At 45.1% G+C, this 22782-nt stretch overlaps 1 protein-coding gene across 3 annotated transcripts in view; it reads right to left on the bottom strand.

The window, feature by feature from the left end:
* Nucleotides 1–11771: 11771 nt before the first annotated feature.
* LOC128838629 (histone acetyltransferase p300-like) overlaps nt 11772–22782 on the bottom strand; it is a 116730-nt gene continuing 105719 nt past the window's right edge. For 2 of the 3 annotated variants that reach the window (XM_054030988.1, XM_054030981.1), the window contains exons 29-32: nt 22454–22528; nt 17647–17808; nt 16877–17158; nt 11772–15132 (exon numbers count right to left, since the gene is read on the bottom strand). In XM_054030988.1, the coding sequence (XP_053886963.1) occupies nt 12877–15132; nt 16877–17158; nt 17647–17808; nt 22454–22528 (2775 nt within the window). In that variant the 3' untranslated portion in view covers nt 11772–12876. The remainder of the gene's footprint in view (nt 15133–16876; nt 17159–17646; nt 17809–22453; nt 22529–22782) is intronic. The other variant, XM_054030997.1, reaches the window with a different exon arrangement.

A 22782-nucleotide genomic window follows, 5' to 3' on the forward strand; every position in this document is an offset into this window, starting at 1 on the left:
TGCTGGCTAATGGGAGCTATGGGGGCAGCACTTGTGGTGGGGGCAGCGTGCGGAGCCCCCTGGCTGTCCCTACGTGTAGGAGCCGGAGTGGGGATGTGCCGCTGCTTCCAGGAGCTGTGCGGAGCAAGCCCCTGACCCCACTCCCTGGCAGGAGCTCGAGGGCCAGAGTAAAACATCTGAAGGGCTGGATGTGCCCACCGGGCTATAGTTTGCTCACCCCTGATCTATGGAGCCTAATCAGCTCTGTCTTTAAACAGTGGAGAGGGGCAGGTCAAATAGTACTTGTGACTCAGGCAGACCATCAATCAAAACACCTGTCCCTTGATGCCCTCAATCAGCACAGGCTAAATACAGTTCTACTGCCCTTTACTCATACAATAAGAACAACAACATTTCATCCCCCCCCCTTCCCCCTGCCGAATTCAAGTGATTTGTAACCCAACCCCAACCAAAATCTATCACTTGGGCGACACAGCTCTGTTTGCTGGATACCGAGGTAGATTAGGTGTGAATGTAAATACAATCTGGTCCTGAAGCCTTTCCCCCCAGCTCATCACTAGCTGTCAGGGAGAGCTCATTTAGACTTTGCTCACAAATCATCATTTGAAATGATTAGGTTGGCCAACATCACCGACATGAATGCATTGACATTGTCATAAAAACAACAGCCGTATAAGGAAGCTAGTCTATGTTCATACTTTTCAAATCTATTCTACTTTTTTCAGATACATGTATTTATCATATGAAAGTGTGTATTCATGTTTCAATTTCAATTCAAATTTCCAAACAATCACTAAATTGGCAACAGTAACTAGTTCACAAAACTTGGGGGGGGGGAGGGGGAAGGGAGTAAGGAAATCCCTGCAAGCATTATCATTAACATAGAGTGCGTTACCCAAAGGAAAGTAGGGTTACCGTATAGGGTTACCATACTTCCGGGTTTCCCCAACATGTCCCCTTTTGGGTCTTTAAATAGCAGTTGAGGGAATTTGTAAAAAGCTAAAAATGTCCGGGATTTCCCCCGGACGGCTATTTAAAGATCCAAAAGCGGCTGACAGGGCAGCCGCTCCAGCAGAAAGCGGTACTGGGAACAGCATGGAGCGGCCGCGAGAGGTGGGTGCGGGCGGCCCGGCTCGCCCTGCCTGGGGCTCCCCCTCTGCAGCGCTGCCCGCCGCGGGGCTGGGGCTCTCCCGGGGCTCTGCCCTGCACGTGCCCAGCACCCCCCGGGCTGCTCCTGTCTCCCCGGGCTGGCCCCAGATCCCCTCCCCCGGGGGTTTGGGGTCCTGTTGCAGCTTGCGCCCCTCTGCCTCCTCCGCGGGGCAGGCAGCCCCGGGGGGTTGAGGCCGTGCCACCCCTTCCCCAGCTTCCCCCTCCAGCAGCCCCCGCACCGCCCTGCCGGCCCTGTTCGGCCCTCGGCCCCACCGGGTTCTGCCCTGCTTCAAGCAACCCACCCCCCCCTTGGCGTGCGGCGGCCCGGGGGGACTGGGGGAGCCGCAGCAAAGCCTCGCCCGGAGCTGGTGCAGGAGATGAGTCTGGCTCCGGCATCAGACTGTAGCCGGGAGCAGAGCCACCACCCGCCGGCTCGGCTCAGCCCAGCCCCGCTCTTAAAGGGACAGGGACCCTACCTTGGCTTGGCCCGGCCTGGGGCACGTGGGGGTGTCACCTCACCCCGCGCTTGGGGGGCCCCGTGAGGGGGGTGCTCGGCACCATAGCAGCGCAGAGGGGAGGCCAGCGATGCACCTTACTCTCTCCTGCACTGCCAGCCATGGTCTTGCCTCCTTTCCCCAGCTCTGTGAGGCACTGTACATCTCAGAGCAGCAAATGGTAGCAGATTCTGCTGTCTCCAAGCAGAGTTTAGCCCTGAGTGTTTATTTCCGCACCAGTGAGTTTTCGGTTTGGTGCATTCACTCCTGATCTTCCTGGTAAAGTGTAACAAAAGCCCTTGGCATTCATTTTCTCGGTGTTTCTGGGAATACCCTTTTCAGTTTCGTAGATTGATCTGGGATCTTTCTTTTGCTGTTTCCGGAGAGAACTGTTGACAGCAGGGAGATATGTCCCTGACTAGAGGGCAGGAAGCAAATTTGAGTAGACCAGTTGTGACTTCCTTTTTATTTGTTTACTATAAAATGTATTACACACAAATAGATTGCTAATGAACTTCCACCTTTGGGTTTCTGGAAAACAACTCACTCTAATACTTGGAAGATGCAGGGACCTTTGGTCTTAAAAAACGAACCATCAGACTCATTAATTTGGGGGAAGTGCAGTGGTCCATTTATGAAATATCTTAAAAACATGATTAAAAAAATTCTTCTGAGACTGTATTTTAATGCTGAGATCCCAATAGCCTTACTATAGAAATAGAAAGTAAAACAAAGACATTCTTGATCCAGGTCAATTAGAGCGGTGGTTGTCAATGTTTCCAGGCTACTGTACCTCCTTCAGGAGGCTGATTTGTCTTGAGTACCCCTCACTTAAAAACTACTTGCTTACAAAATCAGTCATAAAAATACAAGTATCACAGCATTACTGAAAAATTGCTTATTTTCTCATTTTTACCATATACATTATCAAATAAATCACGACTCCCAGATTGAGAAACACATATAGTATATAGAGCAGTATAAACAAGTCACTGTCTACGATGATGGTTGCATATGCTTCGATAATTAGTTTGGCAAGGCCTTCTATATCAAAGTTACACACATTTTTACACAGTATCAGGCAAACCAGCTTGGATCTCTCACTATTCATGTCTCTGTACTAATTGTGCTCTGCATCATTTCACAAAAAAGTTATTTAACTGAGCTTGAAATTTGTCATTATACTGAGATTTCTAAAAATACCCTTCTAGAAAAACTTACATTTGGCTTCCCAGTAAAGAAAAGGAGTTTATATAGCTTGTTTGTTTGAACTTTGAGGCCCATACAGTCCCTGAAATGACACTGCCTTGGTTAGTGTTGTGCCCCATTTCTCACAGTACTCACGATGGGTTGGATTGTCACAGCCCAGCTCAGCCACACAAGGGAGTAAATATTATCTTTTCCAAGTAGACCCCGCTGATATGGGGATGCCCCTTTAAAGGAAGGCCCCGGGACAGGTATGGACAGGGGAGTCCCTCCAGTGGAGGGAGAGGTGAGTGTCAGAGGTAGGGTTACCATACGTCCGGATTTTCCCAGACATGTCTGGCTTTTTGGTCCTCAAATCCCCATCCGGGAGGAATTTCCAAAAAGTCGAACATGTCCAGGAAAATAGGGAGGCATGGTAAGGGGACCGCCTCCTCCCCGGGCTCCAACTTTCCTGGCTCCCGCCACTCTCCACCGCGGCGGGGGCCGAAGAAACTGCCCCAGTGCAGCAGCAGCTGGAGGGCGGGAGGGAGGAGGGGGAATGTGGGGTGCTCAGGGGAGGGGGCAGAGGTAGGGAAGGGGCAGAGTTGGGGTGGGGTCCCGGGGAGTGTCCTCTTTTTGCACTATTGAAATATGGTAACCCTAAGGAAAGTATCGCAGAGCCCACTACAGAGGGGCATCGAAGTAACCACACCTCCCCTGCTGCTATGGGAGACCAGGAATGCAGTGGTGCAGACACATTAAAACATTGCTTAAGACGGTATAGGCTGTGTAACAGCACTGAGGGAGAGAAATCCTGGCAGAGTAAAAAGCTGGGGGAAGAGGAGGACATGTTTGCCCCCTGTCCATCCCTGCAGTGGTCGGGTCTGTGCTGGAATAGCAGAGGCCTGGCCGGATGGAGCCATTTCCTGGAATCGATGTCATGCATCTCCCACTCCCCACCACAAGGCAGTTGCTACATCCTGTGACTGACAGAACACACGCAGCTCTCTGGGGAAAGGAGGCATGAATTTCATTTCTAGGTATTCGACTCTGTAGACTTGATGCAACCTACTGAATTTGCTTGGGGAAAATGCTGTGCTTTAAAAAAAAACAAAAATGTTCTGATTGTTCATGCAGCACAGAGGTGGCTTTAGCTATTTTGCCTTACGCCTACTTCACACTGTGAGGGGCCTGACTCATGATTTTGGGGTTTCTAGTGGTACGGATGCTATTATGGACAGGAGAGTTCTGATGACCCAGTTATTTAGGCAGAATTTAAGCTTGCTGGAGAGAAGCTGGTCTTGGAAATGGTTCCGTGCTGCTCTGGGTGCTTTGTGTGTGCTACGGTCTGATTTAGCTCTGGCAGCAGAATGCAGAAAATACACCAGACAGTCCCTTCCCCCATCTTTTCACTTTCCTAGGGTCTATGCACCAGGCAAGCCCTCTGCCAGTGTGGGATCGTGTGTGGAGGCCTGGACTTGAGAAATCTAACATCGACATAACTGTCTAAAGTTTATGACCTCTGATAAAAAACACATAGAAAAATGCCTTTGAGGATCATCAATTGTCTGGGAAGTTAATGGTGTCCTAAAGTTACCCATTTAAGCCAGTGCAGTTAGAGATTAATGTGACTGGTTCAGAAAGTCTGCTAAGCACTGTCCCACAATGCACTAGTCACTCTCCAGTTGGGCTATCTGGTGTACTTTCTGCACTCCACTGCCCAGGGCGCAGCTTGGCTGGAAGTCACTTAGTCATACAAATACTGCTGCAAACACACCGCAGCTCATTGGCAATCTCCATAGCAAGCAACTCTTCCCCTTCTACAGGTGCATTTAAATAGTACATCTCAGAGAAGACTATCATCCAACTGGCCTGCAATGCCAGGCAAAAACTAAGGATGGCAAGACAAAATTATATGATCAAGGACCAGAATAACCAGTCCAGAGTGGGCAGAAGACAGGCCCCTTCAACACTGAGGCTGCGCCTCTCCTCCCAGCCCAACCAACACTCAAGGACACTGAGAGGCCAGCAACATTAATGCTGGATGATAAGGAGGGGTAGTGGGGAAGACTAGGATGCGGAGGAGCATGACAGGGAACTACCAGGCTCCCAGGACATTTTTGGGGTCCCCCAGGATGACCACATGTCAGAAGACTTACAGGGATGGTGTGCATGACATGGCAGACATGTTGGAGGGGATGGAATTGAAGGAAGAGGCATCCTTTAAACAACGTAACATTTTATTGCACAATAGACCAAGAGCAGTTGAGATAGAGCAGATGTGAAACCTGACTTTTCCAGGTCCATGTTCAAAGCAGACACAAAAGAATAGGCAGAAGGGTTTATGAGTAAGTGTTTGTCAAGCCTTGTCTACACACAAACTGGAACCAAAAACTAAAGTGGTCGTGCTTTACACTGTTAGCCACAAGTCAGTATGTGGACATGTATTTCAAGAACAGGAGTGTCTTATTTCAGTATTCATAGACAAGATGTTTAACTATTTCATTCTCTCACCTGCTATGTAGTTTTGAGGACTTTTCTCCACAGCAAAATGAATTGAAATGGCTCTGTTACAGCCCCTGTCTCTTCTGCTTTGGCTAACATTGATCTATCTGAGGTAACATTTTAATCTTACTCCAAAGGAAGACAATAAAAAGGTCTTGCAGCCAGTGCTAGGCATAAGCAGACGATACATTGCTTAGGGCCCCAAGCAGCTCCCGGGGGACCCCTATTAATTAATAGTATGTGTTGTGGGTGGGGTGGCCCCAAAAGTATTCCTGCTTAGAGCCACCAATGGGCTAGCACTGGCACTGCCTGCAGCCCAAGTGAAATCCTCAGTGACATCTATGCCACCTTCACCACTTTGCTCCTAGTTGCCTTCATAGGGTTTGTACTAGTATGACTGACAGAACCAGCTGGATGGGCCACTCTTAGCTGGTGTAATTGCCGGCTGGTTCCCTTTTCCTCTCACCAGGGCCGACCCTAGACCAAATGGTGCCCCAGGCGAGGAACGTCTTCAGTGGCCCACACTTCATTTGTTAAACTTTTGAATACCTTATTTTTTATTGAATTTGTAGCCCATTTCATGGCTTTGATGCACAATTTGCATGCATGAGTTATCCCTGTCATATAGTCACTACTTGCACTCTTCAAGTCTTAAAACACAAGTATGCTTTCACAATTACACAAGGTTCACAATATTGCAGCTGGGCTCTCACTTCAGTTTGTTCTTACTCACTGACTGGCGACGCCCTGCCCCTTGTATACCCACGAGGGCATGGCTGACAACATTCTAGGAGGCTCCAGGAAAATGTAGTTCTCACAGTCTGGAAGGTTCCATGAGATTCTACAAAGGTCCAGAACATTCTAGGTGGTTAGTAAAAAGTTGATCCACATACAGAATACCTGAAATGTTACTTCAAACATTCTATTTTCCCTTTTGCTGCTAACAACAGAAACAGCTTCCCGAGCCCAGCGCCCCCCAAGCCTGGAACTCCATGCGGCCACCTGGGTTGCCTGTCCCTAAATCCAGCCCGGCCTCTCACTCCCTGAGGCTGGTGTCTGTTTCCTCTCCTCCACATTGGACTAAAGTGGAGGAAGTCACAGTGACGCCTCATCACCAGCTGCTTTTACAGGCTCTACTTAAGAAGTAATTTACCAAGGGACGAAGAGAGGCATTTGGTTAGTGATTGCTTCTCCTCCATTACCGCCTCAGAAACATCAGACATTCCACCTTTTTTTTTTTTTTTGTTAATAAAACTTTAGAAATAGCAGCTGTGCCTTGAAGAAGCCAGCAGCCGCTCTCCTCGCCCTTAGTCTAAGGTGTGGTGGTGTTTGTTAGGCATTTAAATGATGGAGTTAAAAAAAAAAAATTGAGCCTAAACCCCTCTCCTCCAGCAGATTAGCTCCACTAGACAGTTTGGGTGCGGTCAGTGGCATTCATTTTACTAAACAAGGTCTCTTCACTGTCACCTTGTCCCCCTCTTCATTTGTCTGTTGAATACACCAGTTGTCTCGTTATATGCCAAGGTTGGAAGCTCTTTGGGATGGGAATATAAAAAAAAAAAAAAAAACATCCCATTCCTAGCCCAATAGAGCCCTGATCCATGCTGGGAAACCTCTAGCTACTAACACAATAAAAAGCTCTTCATTCAGGCATAGTATCCTTCCAGAAAAATGGTACCCACTCATCCAAGTTACTAACGTAAAAAACTAGAAAGCTAAACAAACCCCATAAATCCCTTCTTCAAGGCTTAGCAGCCCTGGAGAGGCCTTTGTTGTTTAATGTGCAGTGAAAGTGCTAAACTGCACAACTTTAAATCCAGACTGGCGCGTGTGCTCTCTCTCTATTCTCTACCTCAAAGAGCAGTTATTGGGTGGGATACAGGAACTCCTGGGTAAAATCCTATAAGTTGTGATATACAGGAGGTTAGACTAGATGATCAATGTGGTCCCTTGTGGCCTTAAAAAAAAAATCTATGAAGCTGACCGAACAAAGATGCAGAGAGAAGATGCAAAAGTTTTTTGCAAAGGGCTTCTTGGCCATGTGTACTGAGCCCTCTCCACCTATACGTTATATGGGAAACAAACACATTCACCTCTGTAAGGGGAGTTGCATGCATTTGAAAGCCCTTATTTTGGTATTTGACAAGGCCAGGTATCACCACCCCTACAACAATCCCCGTTCCTCTCCCCCCCAAAGAAACTGAAAAATGTTATATCACACTTGCATGGCCAAAATTAAAAGGCAGTGATAGAAGAGCCTTATAACTCTGAATTCAGCTAAAACCGGTTTCTTCAAACTGATTAACATTCATACAATATTGACTCTGAACAAAACCAAGTTCAGTGAGAGCAGTCAGCGTGCAAGATACCCCACTGCACCTCATGGGTGCCTGACTGCATCTCCGGCTGCTATTCCAGCTCACAACAATGGATGAATAGCAAAGTGAGTAGTGAAGCACAGTCACTTGCAAATACATCCTCTGGGAAGAGTCTGACTTACACAGCAGAGGTTCGCACTTGGTAGAGAAGCAAGCATGTTATTGTGTTACTGGCCTTGGCTACACTGGTTTTCAGATGTATAGGATGCTGGTGACCAGCACGTCTGAAGATCAGGCCACTTCAGTGTGTTCTTGAGTGCTCAAAAGTGCAGCACTGGGATGGATGTGTTCCAGCAGTTACTGCTGATACGCTGGTTGTGATCATACCAGAGCAACCCCAAAAGGAGAGCCATGTTTGTGAAGGCAGGTAACACCACCAAACATTTCACTTTTCAATAAAACTACAGGAATCCCAGGGCCATGAAGCAAAAAGCAGCAGGTGGAAGAGGAAAAATTCTCCCCACCATTTCTCAGCAATCAAACAGTAAAGTTCAGCAGCAGATGAGGCTGATTGAGATGATACCCCTCTAAGTAATTCCAACAGACCCCTTCCCCTGTTCTTCACAGCAACAGGTGAATAGCAGGGAGTTTGTCAGGAGAAGTAATACAGGACAGCTCCTGTAAATGGCCCATATATACCCTCTCTCCCGAGATATTTCCACCCATGACTAGCCCAAGAATTTTCTGAAAGATTTAATGAAGGACTTTGTCCCATTAGGTTAGTAGCTAAAAGGGCACCTCCAGCATCTTAGCCTTGACAGCCTGACCAACCCCACAGTACATTGGTCTTACTCAGCTTGAAGTTTGAGGCCACTTTCAGCAGGAGGCTACAGCACCACTGCATCTTTGAGAAGCACTCCCTAAACAGGGCTAGTCACTACAGCCTGGAGCTCTGGGACTCTCCTGACCAGCGCTGTCACCACAAGGAATGCAGCCTTCAGAGCCAGGGACAGAACATTCTCCTTGGGATTGAAATAGACACCAGAAGTTTGCCTAGGATGAGGGAGAAACCTTTCAAGGGCATTGGGAACACAGAGGCGGGATCTTAAATGGCCCCTTTCAAATGCTGTGAGGCAAGCATGGAAAAACTGAAACTTCTTCCCCTGGAATACAATATGCCAGTCACTGAGAGATTAACTTTAAGGGAAGTTACTGAGCAGCCCTATTGCCTTACAGTTCATAGAGCCCAGGACAGGCGCTGACACAAAGAGATGGTCTATTTCTATCTGTGCTGCCCAAATAGAAAACTTCCCCCTTGCTGCTACACAGGATTTTCCTACTTATGGTTTCCAATTCTCTAGTAGTATCTGCCAGACCTCCTGTACTACTAACTTAAAGTAGAACCTTCATGCTGGGTTAGAATCCAGGAAAGAGGGAGGTAGATGCGATTCTGCATGGCAGTAAAGCCAAAGCTCCCTGTAGCCTACAGCCACACTTGGTGACTGATGAATGTGGGAATTTTTATTTATTTATTTCTATGCACACACCAGTTTCTCTGGACTTTATAGTGCTATGCACTAAGTGCAAAGGGAAGGGGCCAGGTCTGGAGATAAGCACCATTAAATTGAATAAAGGCTACACCTATGAACAGGAGGATGCAGAACACACAAAGGAAACCCCACCTAGCCACCACCATTCTCCCCACTTCCACTGGGTGGCAAACTGGCCCCATGCTGGAGAGGAAAGGGAAAAGGCACCACATGGCTGTGCTCTCCCCTGGGATGGGAACAAAGAACAGGGAGAGAAAGAAGCAGAGATGGTTCCTAGAGCACCATGACTCAGGGACCCCTGATGCTCGCATCTGAACTCTGTCTTAATCTTTGCTTCTTGATGCTGACCTCTGGGCTTTCAGATGCGGTATGCCAGGGGATGGCTTGATGTTGCTGCAAATATCAAAGCACTGCTCCCTCCAGGGGTGAAGAACAAGTCTCTCACAGGGGCCTAGCTTGGCTGGGGTTGGTGCAAGAAGCCACACAGAAAAATATGGATCCCTGGCCCCCAAAGGCCATTTCGGAGTCATGGAGGCTATGGGCCTTTCCCTGGGGAACTGTTTAGATCCTGGGGAGTTACCCCTTCAGCCCCCAAGGAGCTGGTTACACTCTGGGGCAGACACCAAACCTTGTAGATCCATGACCGTGACAAGCTGAGGCTGGGATTTTGAAGGAGAGCCAAAGCTGGTCACAACTCCAAATCCACCTGAAGCTCTTGGGGCCTCCTCCCTCAGCATGGATGAGATTAGAGGCTGATCATTGCATACGCAGGGTGTAAATTTAGGGCGGATTTAGCACTAGCTAAGCAAACAGGCTTCACTCAAGCCTCTAAAGGCACTGGGCCTGTGGGACAGATTGGAAATCTAAGGTTAGAAAATGGGCAGTCTTTAAACTTTTGCCAGAGCCTCCATCCTTGGAAGAAGGTTGGTATCAGGCAAAATAGTTCTTGGAACCAAAATCCTTAACAAAGAAATAAACTCTATTTAGTGTTGATTTGTATCTATTTACAGTGGAACTAGGCGTAGCTGGAGGAGGAAGCAAACTGGACCTTTTGGTTAGAGGCTGAGGGAGGAGGAGGAGTTCTGATGTATGTATATGCATCCTTAGTTCCTTCCAATAGGCCCTGTTCCTTTCCATGGCACAACAGAAAGCCTGCATTAATGGGCTGGAGAATTCTGGCTTGGTGTGGAGTGTGTAGATACAAGTCAGGAGTGGTGATCTGTATTAACAATACTTGAAAGAATCCCAAGCTTCTCACTGGAGTGCTTTCCATGAAACATAATGAGGTCTCCCCACCAGCTTTCATGTAGTCTCTACCTAGTAGGTGTATTTTTGTCTGTTAGCCCAAGTTATACTTATTTCTACACTGAGTACTTGTGGCACCTTAGAGCCTAACAAATTTATTGGGGTATAAGCTTTTGTGGGCTTAAACCCACTTCATCAGAAGCATGGAGTGGAAAATACAGTAGGAACACACACGAAAAGATGGGGGTTGCCAACTTTTCATTTACTCTGTATATATATCTTCCTACTGTATTTTCCACTCCATGCCTCTGATGAAGTGGGTTTTAGCCCATGAAAGCTTATGCCAAAATAAATTTGTTAGTCTAAAGTGCCACAAGTACTCCTCGTTGTTTTTGCTGATACAGATTAACACGGCTACCACTCTGAAAGCTGTAATTTCTACACTATATTTCTCTTCCTTTTTTAGTATTTAGACCTTTCAAATATTTCCAAGTAGCTATCTTATTCCCCTCCCTTCCCATAGTTTGTGGCAAACAATGTTCCTTCTTTCAGTCTTTTCACAAATCAATAACCACAAAACCTTATTCCTCCAGTTTGACCCAGAGGCTACATCTACACTTGGAGCTGAGTTTGCAATGCCCAACTCACATAGTTATACTCAAGCTAGCATGCTAAAAATAGCACAGCCAGGATAGAAGAGGTGACTGTTCAAACTAGCTGCTCTGAAGATGTCCCCACCAGGATCTCCTGGCTATGTATTTGGGCAGCCTGTGCTGCCCTGGTACACTGCTATTTTAAGTGCACTAGCTTGAGTAGAGCCACTGTGGGTACATCTACGAAGCTGAGAATCACACACCCAGCTCAGAGTGTAGACAGTCACAAGGTTGGCACAAAAAGCTCTACAGGGTACTCCAGAAGGAATGTGGTCTTTCAATTTTGTATCACCCAAGCAGAAGTTTGGGTTTCATATTAAGGAGCGGCCCTTGGAACTCAAGATGCTAAAACACACCGACTGGAGCCCAGCGGACTGGCATGGCAGTTGTGTAAGGCGGGGGGACCAGGCCTTGTTTTTTGGTAAATTAGAGTGAGCAGATGCAATTACAGAGTCTTACCAAAATGTGCATTTCTAATGCTAATTATAAACAACTCCAGATTGTAAGTTTTTTTTTTTTTTTAAAAAGCAATGGCAAAAACCAAATACCGTGAATAATTCTCCAACTTCTGACCACCAAAAGTTTAAGCAGCATATACTCCGCTGTCCTCACCATTTTAAAAACAAGCACCATAGGTGAGAGAGAGGAGAAGGGAAGCAGTAAAAAGCAGGCTGTCTGTCTCACACAGTTTATTTAACAATAGGTAATAAGAAATCAATTTTAACAGTCTATACAGTGATCGAAAGTTCATATTTATAAGTAATCAACTTTAATTGCATGATTTACAACATTTGAGGGTTTTTTGCTTTCTATTTTCAAGTTTTACAGAAAGTGGAAGAGGGTGGGGAAAGGGGAGAGAGAAAGCAAGCATAAAGAAGAAACCCCAGGGATTTTTCTCAGGTTAAAATCATCCTCTCGGAATTGTTTCTTACCCTCTTTTTTATTTTTTTCCTTTGTTAGATGTAAAAATAACAAAAAAAAATTCTTTCAAGAAAACAGAAACCACAATATATATACTACATCCATTTGGCAGCTGCCCCTGTGTATTTGCAAAAATGTTGTCTTCTCTACATGTACAAATTATTTTAATACTTGAAGTTTTTTTAAGCTCAGACTCTTGTATAGAAAATTCTTGGAGGACAAAAGTAGACTTCAGGAGGGTATGGGTTATTTAATATTTTTACATTTTTTCAAAGAATTGACATCTTTCCAACCAAAGAGGAAAAAACTGGTATTTATTTTTAATATATATTTATATATATGTAATGTATTTTTAAAGCAACATTAACCCCTTTTGTCCTCCGGTTTTAGGAAATGTTCTCCTGTGGGTTTTTTGCAATGATGTGAGGAAAAACCAGAATAGGGAAAATGTTAACCATCTGCCTCAGTAAATAATAACTATCAATATTACATATTTTCATTAATTTAAAAAAAAATAAAACCTATTGGAGGCATGAGAAGGGGGCCAATTTGGTCAGCGGCCAAAAGACCACCCTTTTCCCCTCCACCTCCCAACGCACGCATGCGAGGAAAAACAAGAAAAAGGACTGGTTATGATTCCAGCCATAACAAAAATATATTCTTTGTATTCTATTGTCCCTCAGGTTCATTTTGTTGGTTTCTTGTTTTTAAAACCACAAATTACTGCTGCAGAGTTCGGATGTGTTCCAGGGAAAAATGTTGTTTTAGCTAAGAAAGATTCAAAAAAATTTGTCTTCAGTACAAAAAGTCTTGAGAAAATAAGTTTTTTTTTTGCTCCCAAAATGCTACAATGTGTCTAGTGTATGTCTAGTGTACTCTGTGAAAGGTTTGAATTCAAGTCTGAGTTATCGGAGCTGAGCCCCAGTTCCGTGGCGCTTGTACCATGGAGGCCTGCCATGCCTGGATTGCCAGCAAGCTGAGAAAGCATTGCACTCTGGTCCGGGCTGGCAAAGTGCCCCTGATCCATGGGGTTAGCCTGGGCAGCTACCAGTCCTGGATGTGGGGAGCTGGTCTGCGGAGAGACATGGTGTGGAGAAGGTTGAGGTTGCATCCGAGGGGAAGGGCTGGAATGGGGGGGCTGGGACTGGGGTCGTGGTGAGGGTACAGGCTGTGGAGAACGCACTTGATTGGTGAGCGATGAAGGGATCTGCTGGCCCTGTAAGTGTGGGGACTGGGCCTGACTGGGGAGCATGTGCTGTTGGGGGCTCATAGGGTTGGGCTGAGCTGGGGATCCCATTTGCTGCTGAAGTAGCCTCTGCTGGAAAGCCTGCTGCAAACTGGCTCCTGTCTCTGCACTCATTGCCTGTGGAAGCTGGCTCATTTGTCCCATAGTTCCTTGCTGCATCTGTTGCATATGATGCTGCATCCTTTGCTGTTGCTGCTGCTGTTGCTGCTGAGCGTAACCGACACCCTGGGGCTGCTGAAACTGATTATGGTTGGCCATCCCGGGCCCCAATCCCGGACCGGCTCCTTGCTGCTGCTGCTGCTGCTGATGGCGCTGCTGCTCCATCATCTGCTGCCGTCTCATTAAAAGATCCCGGAATTGCGGAGACATCCCAGAGTGATTCATGTTCATCGGCTGTGCCTGAGGATTCATCCCACCCAGGGCCTGCTGAGGCGGCTGCTGCTGCTGCGTCTGTTGGGGCATGCTGGGCCTTTGGACCCCGGCTTGCATGGGGTTCATATTTTGCATGGCTGGATTTGGGTGCACCCCTCCTTGCTGCCCTTGCATGGCTGGCTGCGGTTGAAGCCCTGGCTGACCCTGTGGCATTCCAGGCTGCCCTGGCATACCTTGTGGATTCTGAGACACTGCGTACTTGGCAGCCCTCTGCTTGATGAAAGCAGCCAGTAGCTGAGGGTTGGAGTGGAGGATGTTAAGCACCTGCTGCTGCTGCATGGGGGAGCTGGGAGACCTGAGAGTCCGCAGTAAGTTTTGTAAGGCTGCCTGGGGCAGAGATGCTGGTTTTGGCTGAGGCGCACCAGGAACCTGACCCATTCCTGGCTGAGGCGCCATGTTCATAGGCTGCCCTGGCTGGGCTACTGACATCATGGATGGTCTCTGCATTCCTGGCTGGAGCTGCTGTGGTTGGGGTAACCCACTCTGGGCCCATGGTGGCTGCTGCTGGATTCCCGCTGGCCCCATCCCTTGATCTATGTGACCGCCAGGCCCTCTAGCCATCTGGGGAGGGTTCATCCCCATTGGTGGCATCGGATTCAGTTGGGGCATCTGGTGCTGAATTGGCCTTTGGAAAATCTGAACTTGTGCCATCTGACGCTGAGTCTCTGCTGCCCGCTGGATCTGCATGGCCATTTCTACTGCAGCTGGAGGAGGACCCTGGACTGGTGGCTGAGCAGTCTGAGGTGGAGTTGGAGGAGTTATCTGGCCACCTGCTTTGCCCTGGGACACAGCACCAGGGGGTTGAGTTCTCGGCATGGTGTAGGGCGGCATAGTATTGGGAGGTGCAGGTTGGGGTTGCGAGGCAGGCTGGGGTGGTGGCTGGGGTTGTGGGGTCTGTGGTGTTGGGGGCTGCTGGCCTGTTGGAGTTGTTGGTGTGGCTGGGGTTGGTGAAGGCAATCCTTGCTGCTGACCTACCACACCGGTCCTCTGCATGCTCGCCATCCTCCTTCGGAGCATCTGGGCCTGCTGCAGACGGTGCTGAAGTTGCTGCTGGCGAAGCTTGTGTTTAATATTGAGGCAAAAGGGCACCGGGCACTTGTTCTCCTGGCAGTGCTTTGCATGGTAGCAGCAAAGAGCAATGAGTTGTTTGCAAATAGGGCACCCTCCGTTGGTCTTGCGCTTGCAGCCTTTGGTATGTTGGACAACTCGCTTCATCTTCTGACAGGACGGCAGTGAACAGTTGGCGTTACGACACTGGCAGGCATGGACAAGGGACTGGATACAGCGCTGGATGCTCAGGCGGCGAGAGTCACCAGGGCTCTGGGTGGTTGCAGTCTGCTGGTTGTTGCTCTCATCGTCTAGGCCAAGGCCCAATTTCTCCATCTTGTGGTCATGGTTTTTAGTGTTATAACAGGTGATGCACAGGTCGTAATCCTGCAAAGAGACAAACCATTTTGAAAATTAAACAGCTGTCTACATAACCTGGCACAATAAATATACAAATGGGGTCATGTCACTAACAAGGGATATGGATTGTGGTTGGGAGGAGGGGGAAAAATTGGCCTTTTTGTTGATTACAAAGCCAGAAGGGACCATTGTGATCATCTAGTCTGACTTCTTGTGTAACACAGGCCATAGGACTTCCCTGGATTAATGTCTCTTCAACTAGACTACTGCTTTTAGGAAAACATCCAGTCTTGATTTCAAAGTTTGCAGTGATGGAGAATCTATCACAACCTGTGCTAAATTGTTCCAATGGCTAATTACTGTCATTTAAATTGGCATCTTATTTCTAGTGCAGATTTCTCTAGCTTCAACTTTCAGGCATTGGATTTAGTCATATCTTTGCTTGCTAGATTGAAGGGCCCTCATCACATTTCTGTTCTCCACGTAGGTAGCTCTAGACTGATCAAGTCACCCCTTAAACATCTCTTTGTTAAGCTCAATAGACTGAGCTGCTTGTAAGCACGTTTTCCAATCTTTTATTCATTCTTGTGGCTCCTCTCTGAACCCTCTCCAATATATCACTATCCTTCTTGAATTGTGGATAGTAGAACTGAATACAATATTCCAGCAGCCCCACCAGTGCCAAAGAGAGAATAAAACTCCCTCTACCTGATATTTCCCCATTTATACATCCAAGGATCACACTAGCTCTTTTGACCACAGCGTTACACTGGGAGCTGATGTTCAAGTGATTATCCATCGCGACGCCCAAGTCTTTTTCAGAGTGACTGCTTCCCAAGATACAGTCCCCTATGACCAGTGACCTGTGCTGGCCATTATTTACCACTCTCCCAGTCTTTGGATCATCTGAAAAGTATCACTAATAATTTTATATTTTCCTTTCAGGTAATTTATAATGTCCTCTGGGCCCAGGTATTGGCAGAAGTCCAAACAACTAACAGTGAAAAGTGTGGGCACAAAATAGTATCTGACATTTATACAGACCGATTAGCCAGGGCTTGGAAAACCTGTTTGCCCTGAGCCAGTAGAAATTTCACCTGACCAAGTGGGGTCAGGGGACCACTGGCTCCTTCCCCTGGAGGGGAGGAGGACCTCAGGCAACAGAGTAGCCACTCATCTGCTTGCTCTTCTTCGAAAGAGGAGTGGGACACTATAGTGACACTTCTTTAAGAAGGGGAGAGGGAGGAGCAGATTGCTTTTCCCAGTGCGGAAGGGGAGCACAGAGCAGAGGGGCCACATGGAGAACAGATAGGAGGCTGGGCGGCTTTGAAATTCTGAGGAAGGCAGAAGTCCTGCCAAACGGTAGGGGACCTGGTATTCCTAAAATTCGTGAAGAAAATAAAAAACTCCCAAAATTCACTAACTGGAGAACCCAGAATTTGTTTACTTAGGTGTATGTGGGAGGCAGAATGTTAAGTTTTATTTGCAGTTTCTCAGAACTGAATTTAGGGCACAGTTAATTTACTGGTGGAGGAGTGAAGATTTAAATGAAACAGGCATGGTTAAGGTGATTGTGACCTTTGGGGGCACAGAGCAGCACAGCTACTTTTCACTCAGGCTAGCACACTTAACACCTCCCATTCCAAACTGCCACAATGTAGACTGGACAGACATTGCTATGAATGTAGGTTTAGAAGTGACTTCAGGTCAAGAGTCTCCTTAACCTTGGTGCCCAGAGCTAGTGGGGAAAAAAACATCTTATCAGGCATACCTCACAGACAGTGCAGTGCCATCTAGTCTCTACATGATGCTTGCATTCATTGCAGGTGTAAACAAAGCGGTCCTGGCTCTGGGTATGCAGTTCCACCAGCATGCACATGGTTGACCACTGAGCTCTTCGTAGTGAGGAGAACTCCAGGTGTTTGTCTCTAGCAAGGGTGAGGAAGGCATCACGCCCATCCATCAAGTCACATGGAATGAGTGGGTCAGGCTCAACAATGGGAGGCAGGGAGTTCGCTGCAGGGCCAGCGATGAGACGGATAACAAAGAAGACCTGAAAAGTAAAGCAGAAGTTAAAATCAGCCATTGACAAACCTTAACTACACAGTATAGGACATTCCATGGCTACTGATGTTAGCATGCTGTGATGGGTGGGGTGGCTTCACATCAAGCTGACTACTTGCATGGGTCATGAAGGAATTTCCACTTCTGCACATACAACATTACATAATTCACCAAGTGCACTACGAATCCCTCCCCTCCACTTTCCTCTGATGCAAATACTGACCACTGAACTAAATGGACCAATGGTCCAATCTGGCACAGCAAAGACTTTTACTTATGAAAGTTCTCTACACAGCACAGCTGTGATCTGTATTTATTCCCATAGCCCTGACAGGAAAGAGTCTAGATGGGGATTCCATCTACAAATACGTACGCTCTTGCTAAATTCTATATTAAATGTTAGAACATAGAACATAAGAAGAGGGGACACTTGGCTGCTCAAATAGAGTAGATACTTCTCAATCCAATGGCTTTTACCTCTTTGTGCTTCTCCATAGTGGCATACAACTTCTGGGAGAGATCGTTGGAGACATTGGGCATGCCAGGCTTCTTCTTATTGCCACGACTCAAGCTGCTCTTGTTTTTACTTGTCTTCTTATTATTCTTCTTTTTGGCATTTTTGCTGTCTCCCTTACTCACCTGCCAGAGAAGCCAATAACTTTGAATTTGTAGAATAATAAGAGGCGTTTAGGTGCCTCTTACAATTATTTAAAAAGACAGTAAATCAGTATATCAAAATTTAAAGCACTTTATTAGGCTAGCACCTCCAGTCATTGGAGAACTATAAGAAAAGCTTTCACAATAATTTACTATGAAGCTAGGAAAATGTTCTTACCAACTGTCCTGGAAGTCTGAATTAATTTGATCAGTCATTCCAAAGATGCCAGAGTGGCAATATAACCATCTAAAAGGTATTTGAAGAGTGTAAACACCCAAAAGAGATATTTGTTTAGGTTGGACTGAAGGGGTAAAACAGAGAAAAGGGATAAAATTCATCAAAGACTGGCAATCAGAAAAAGGTTCTCTAATGGTGAGCTCTCAGATTGTGGAATCATCTCCATGGGATGTAACAGACAACCTTGATCCATTTAAACCTGGAGAAGTCACTGAAGAACACATAAGGAATGAGAGTGCACTGTCCAGAGACCTGGGGAAGGAGTAGACAGTCCATGTGACTTTATAAGTATCTCTCATTTCTATTATCTTCCCATCAACACAGCCTCCCTAACCATTTATTCCAGCTTAACTCATCTCTCTAGATTGCCTCCAACGGAGGTTTATACCAAGTTGTGCCTTTATGTCCAAGAAATGGGTTTTACTCCCACTTTGATCTTGATTAACATGTGTATGTGAGAATAATGGTAGCTGGAAGGGGTAACAATTTCAATTGATACAGACAAAAGTAGTAGTCCCTTCTGTAGATGCTTTTTATGTACTTTGTGTGATAAATTGGGTATGGGAATACAGACCTTAAAGTTTATTTCTTCAGTGGGCTTTATTTTGATAAACTTTAAAGTAACTTTGTCAAGATGAAAATTTCCAAAAAGAAACTATTTGATATAATCCCCAATTCCTAAATAAAGATTACTAAATTGTCTTGTTTGCAAGACGAATGGTGACATCTGATCCTAAAATGATCACACTTATTTTGTGCTGAACTTTCCATAAACTGCTGGCATAATGCCATTTCAAGACCCTTTCACCTGGACAAGGCCATGTCAGCTTCCTTAGAAGTGTATTTGATATTTTTGGTGGTCTCAAAATACTCCCTGAATGCAAATACTGAATACTTTAAAAAAAATTGCTGGTTTTAGCAAGACTCTCTCCCCCTCCACTCCCCAATGCTAGCCAAAAAGATTTCCTAACTCAAACACAATCAGATCAAGCTTCATGGCTTCAAGGTAAGACTCTCATCCGCTTTGTCCAAAGGCCTTGGAGGAAGATGCTGCAAGGCGGCATAGGAATACCATAAGAATTAAGGGTAAGACTGAGAAGTTTTGCCTTTTGGATCAGCAAGCCACTGAGGAAAGACTAAAGTTCTAGAATCCCAAGACTGATCACCTCTGGGGGAGGAAGTCACAACATCAACAAACAGGCTATGCCAGGCTTTGGCCAGTCTACCTGCACATGAAAAAGTCTGCTAGCAAGCAGCACTGTCAGCAACATCGCTGTCTGGCTCGACTGAAGTTCCCGTTCCTATTTCTAAAGAGTCTAGAATACTACGTAAGCCCTCTATTATCTTAAGTATCTTTTCCCTTTTTCTATTTGTCTTTTACTTTTATTAGCTGGGCGACATCCCAGCCTTTCATTCTTTAATTTTAGGGTGTAAAAATGTGGTTGAGAATATAAGCATCAGTAAAGTCCACCCTGGGAAGCTGCCAGAAAGTAAGTTCCACAGGCTTAAGTAACCCTACAACAAAGTCTCAAAAATACTCATTAAAGCAACTTCTGTCTTCTGAATCCTAAGCAACTTAAAACGGTCAGCTGTAAACTAGGATATGTAAACTGCTAAGTCAGGGTTGTCAGACTTCTGCTTATCAAAGTATTCTGTAGAGACCTGTATTTAGTTGCTTTTTTTTGGGGGGGGGGGGGGAGTGGGAGGGAAGGAGGATTAGCTACCACATGAGAACTGAAATCTAAAGAGGAAGCTTTTGTTTGGTTGTGGTTTAGAAATTATACAGTTTTTTTTCAGTATCAAATATTTAACCAGCTCCAAGTTCAGACTGACTAACCTTGGTAAAATTCTTAGTTGGTGTTTGTAACTGAACTGACAGCCACCTCCTTAGTTCCCTTCTTTGAATTTATAAGGACTAATTATTTGTTGAATTAATCTGATGATCTGACTAATTTGATCATTTAATTCAAATCTACTAACTTGCTGATTTAGCCTTGTTTGATCTTTTTGCTTTATCCTTAGGTTTCATTTAGTATGGCTAACTGCAACTTAGTTTCAGTGATATGCTTTCTTTATTTTAATAGCTTAAATAAAATGTATAAAATTGATGCAGAGTCATTTCTTTAAAAAAAAGAAACCAACAAAAAAAAAAACCCAACCCAAAACAAAGATCCAGAATCCTTGAATATCCTGGATGGATATTAGCTGGTCAAGCTAAAACCCTGATCACCTCCCCCAATTGATCTTTGACTCTCAACTTTTAGACCAGCTTTGTTAGAGATTGAAAGACCATATAACCGCAGAAATTCACATGACTGGAATGTTAAATGAATGGTTATAATCTATTCAGGAAGGACTGAGTGAGCAAAAGGGGAGAGGGAGGGGCACCCTATGTTGAAAATGGCATTACCTGTTTCCGAGTCACTCATAACTCGGACAAAAGTGACCCTGAATGCTCATACGTCAATATCCTAACAGATAAAGCACAAGTGGGGTATCAGCTGGTGTCTTCTACAGATCACCAAATCACACTAGGGAACAGGATGACTGCCTCCTTATGTACTTCTCTATGATCTGTAGGCGGAAAAAAAACTTGTGTGATCATGGGGGACTTCAATTTGAGTGACATATGCTGGAGGTCTTGAGTGACATATGCTGCCAGTACTAAAAATATCCTTGGAATTTCTAAACATTATAGATGGCAATTTCCAAACTCAAAAGTGTTGCAAGCCAACATGGGGGAATTATTTATTAGACCTCATCTTAACAGAAAAAAAGGAAGTGATCACAGAACTAAAAAATAATGGTAGCTTAGTGATCATGACTTGATCCCATTTATAATATGCAAGCAGAATAAAGGCCAGACCAGTAATATGTATACACTTGGTCCGGATTTCACAAAGTTGAACACAATTATGAGCCAACTCAGCTGGGAGAAAGAATTTAATCTGAAAAATGTGAATGATAGTTCGGAATCATTTAAGAAACTAGGGTTACTAGATGCATAGAAAGCCACAATTCCACAATCAAGGAACAAGGCTGTACTGCATAAAAAACGACCTGAGAGGGGAAATGAAGGCAGGTATAAAAAAGAATATATAACAAATGAAAGAAAGGGAAAGGAGATAGAAATGAATATATATCAGAAGTTAGGAATTGTAGAAAATTGATAAGGGAAGCCAAGGGTCACATGGAGAAATCTATGGCCAGCAGAGTTAAGGACAATAAGGAGTTGTAAAAATGTTTTAGGGACAAAGAATCCGGACAATGATATTGGTCCATTATTAGATGGAAATGGTAGAATCATCAATAATAATGCAGAAATGTCAGAAGTGTTCAATAAATATTTGTTCTGTATTTGAGGAAAAAACATATGGTGGTAACACACTTTCCATTCCAATAGTATCTCTGGAGGATGTTAAACAGGAGCTACTGAAGGGAGACATTTTAAAATCAGCAGGTCCAGATAACTTGCATCCAAAGAGTTTTAAAAGAGCTGGCTGAGGAGCTCGATAGACTATTAATGATGTTCTTCAACAAGGCTTGGAGCACTGGGGAAGTTCTAGAAGACTGGAAGAAAGCTAATGCTGTTCCAATTTTTAAGAAGGGTAAACAGGATGATCCGGGTAATCACAGGCCTGTTAGGCTGACATCAATCCCAGACAAGATAATGGAGTGGCTGATACGGGACTCAATTAATAAGGAATTAAAGGAAGGCAATATAATAAATGCAATTCAACATGGGTTTATGGAAAACCGATCTTGTCAAACTTGGTATTTTTTATGGGATTACAAGTCTGGTTGATAAAGACAGTGTTGACGTAATATACTTATACTTTTGCAAAGCATTTGACTTGGTAACATGACATTTTGATTGAAAAACTACAATGACAAATTAACATGGCACACATTAAATGGATTAAAAACTGACTAAATGATATGTCTCCAAATATAACTAAACAGGAAATCATCATCTAGCAGGTGCATTTCCGGTGGGGTTCTGCAGGGACTGTTATTGGCCCTATGCTATTTAACATTTTTATCAATGACCTGGAAGAAAACATGAAATTGTCACGGATAAAATTTGTAGATGACAAAAACTGGGAACAGGTCAATGATTCAGAGCGATCTGGATCACTTGATAAACTGGGCACAAGCAAACAATATGCATTTTAATACGGCTAAATGTATACATCTAGGAACAAAGAATGTAGGTAATATTTAAAGGATTGGGGACTCTATCCTGTGAAGCAATGACTGAAAAAGATTTGAGGGTCATGGTGGATAATGAACATGAGCTCCCAGTGCAACACTGCGGCCAAAAGAGCAAATGCAAGCCTGGGATGCATAAACAGGGGAATCTTGAGTAGAGTAGAGAGGTTATTTTACCTCTGTATTTGGCACTGGGTGCGACTGCTGCTGGAATACTGTGTCCAGTTCTGGTGTCCACAATTCAAGAAGAATCTTGATAAATTGGAGAGGGTTCAGAGAAGAGCCACGAGAATGATTAAAGAATTAGAAAACATGCCTTATATAGTGATAGACTCAAGGAGCTCAATCTATTTAGCTTAACAAAGAAAAGGTTAAGGGGTGACTTGATTACAGCCTATAGTATTTACAAGGGGAACAAATATTTAATAATGGGATCTTCACTCTCGGGAGTGGAAGGTGTAACATGATCCAATGACTGGAAGTAGAAGCCAGACAAATTCAGACTT

Source organism: Malaclemys terrapin, chromosome 1, assembly GCF_027887155.1.
Source record: "Malaclemys terrapin pileata isolate rMalTer1 chromosome 1, rMalTer1.hap1, whole genome shotgun sequence".
Classification (NCBI taxonomy): Eukaryota; Metazoa; Chordata; order Testudines; family Emydidae; genus Malaclemys; species Malaclemys terrapin.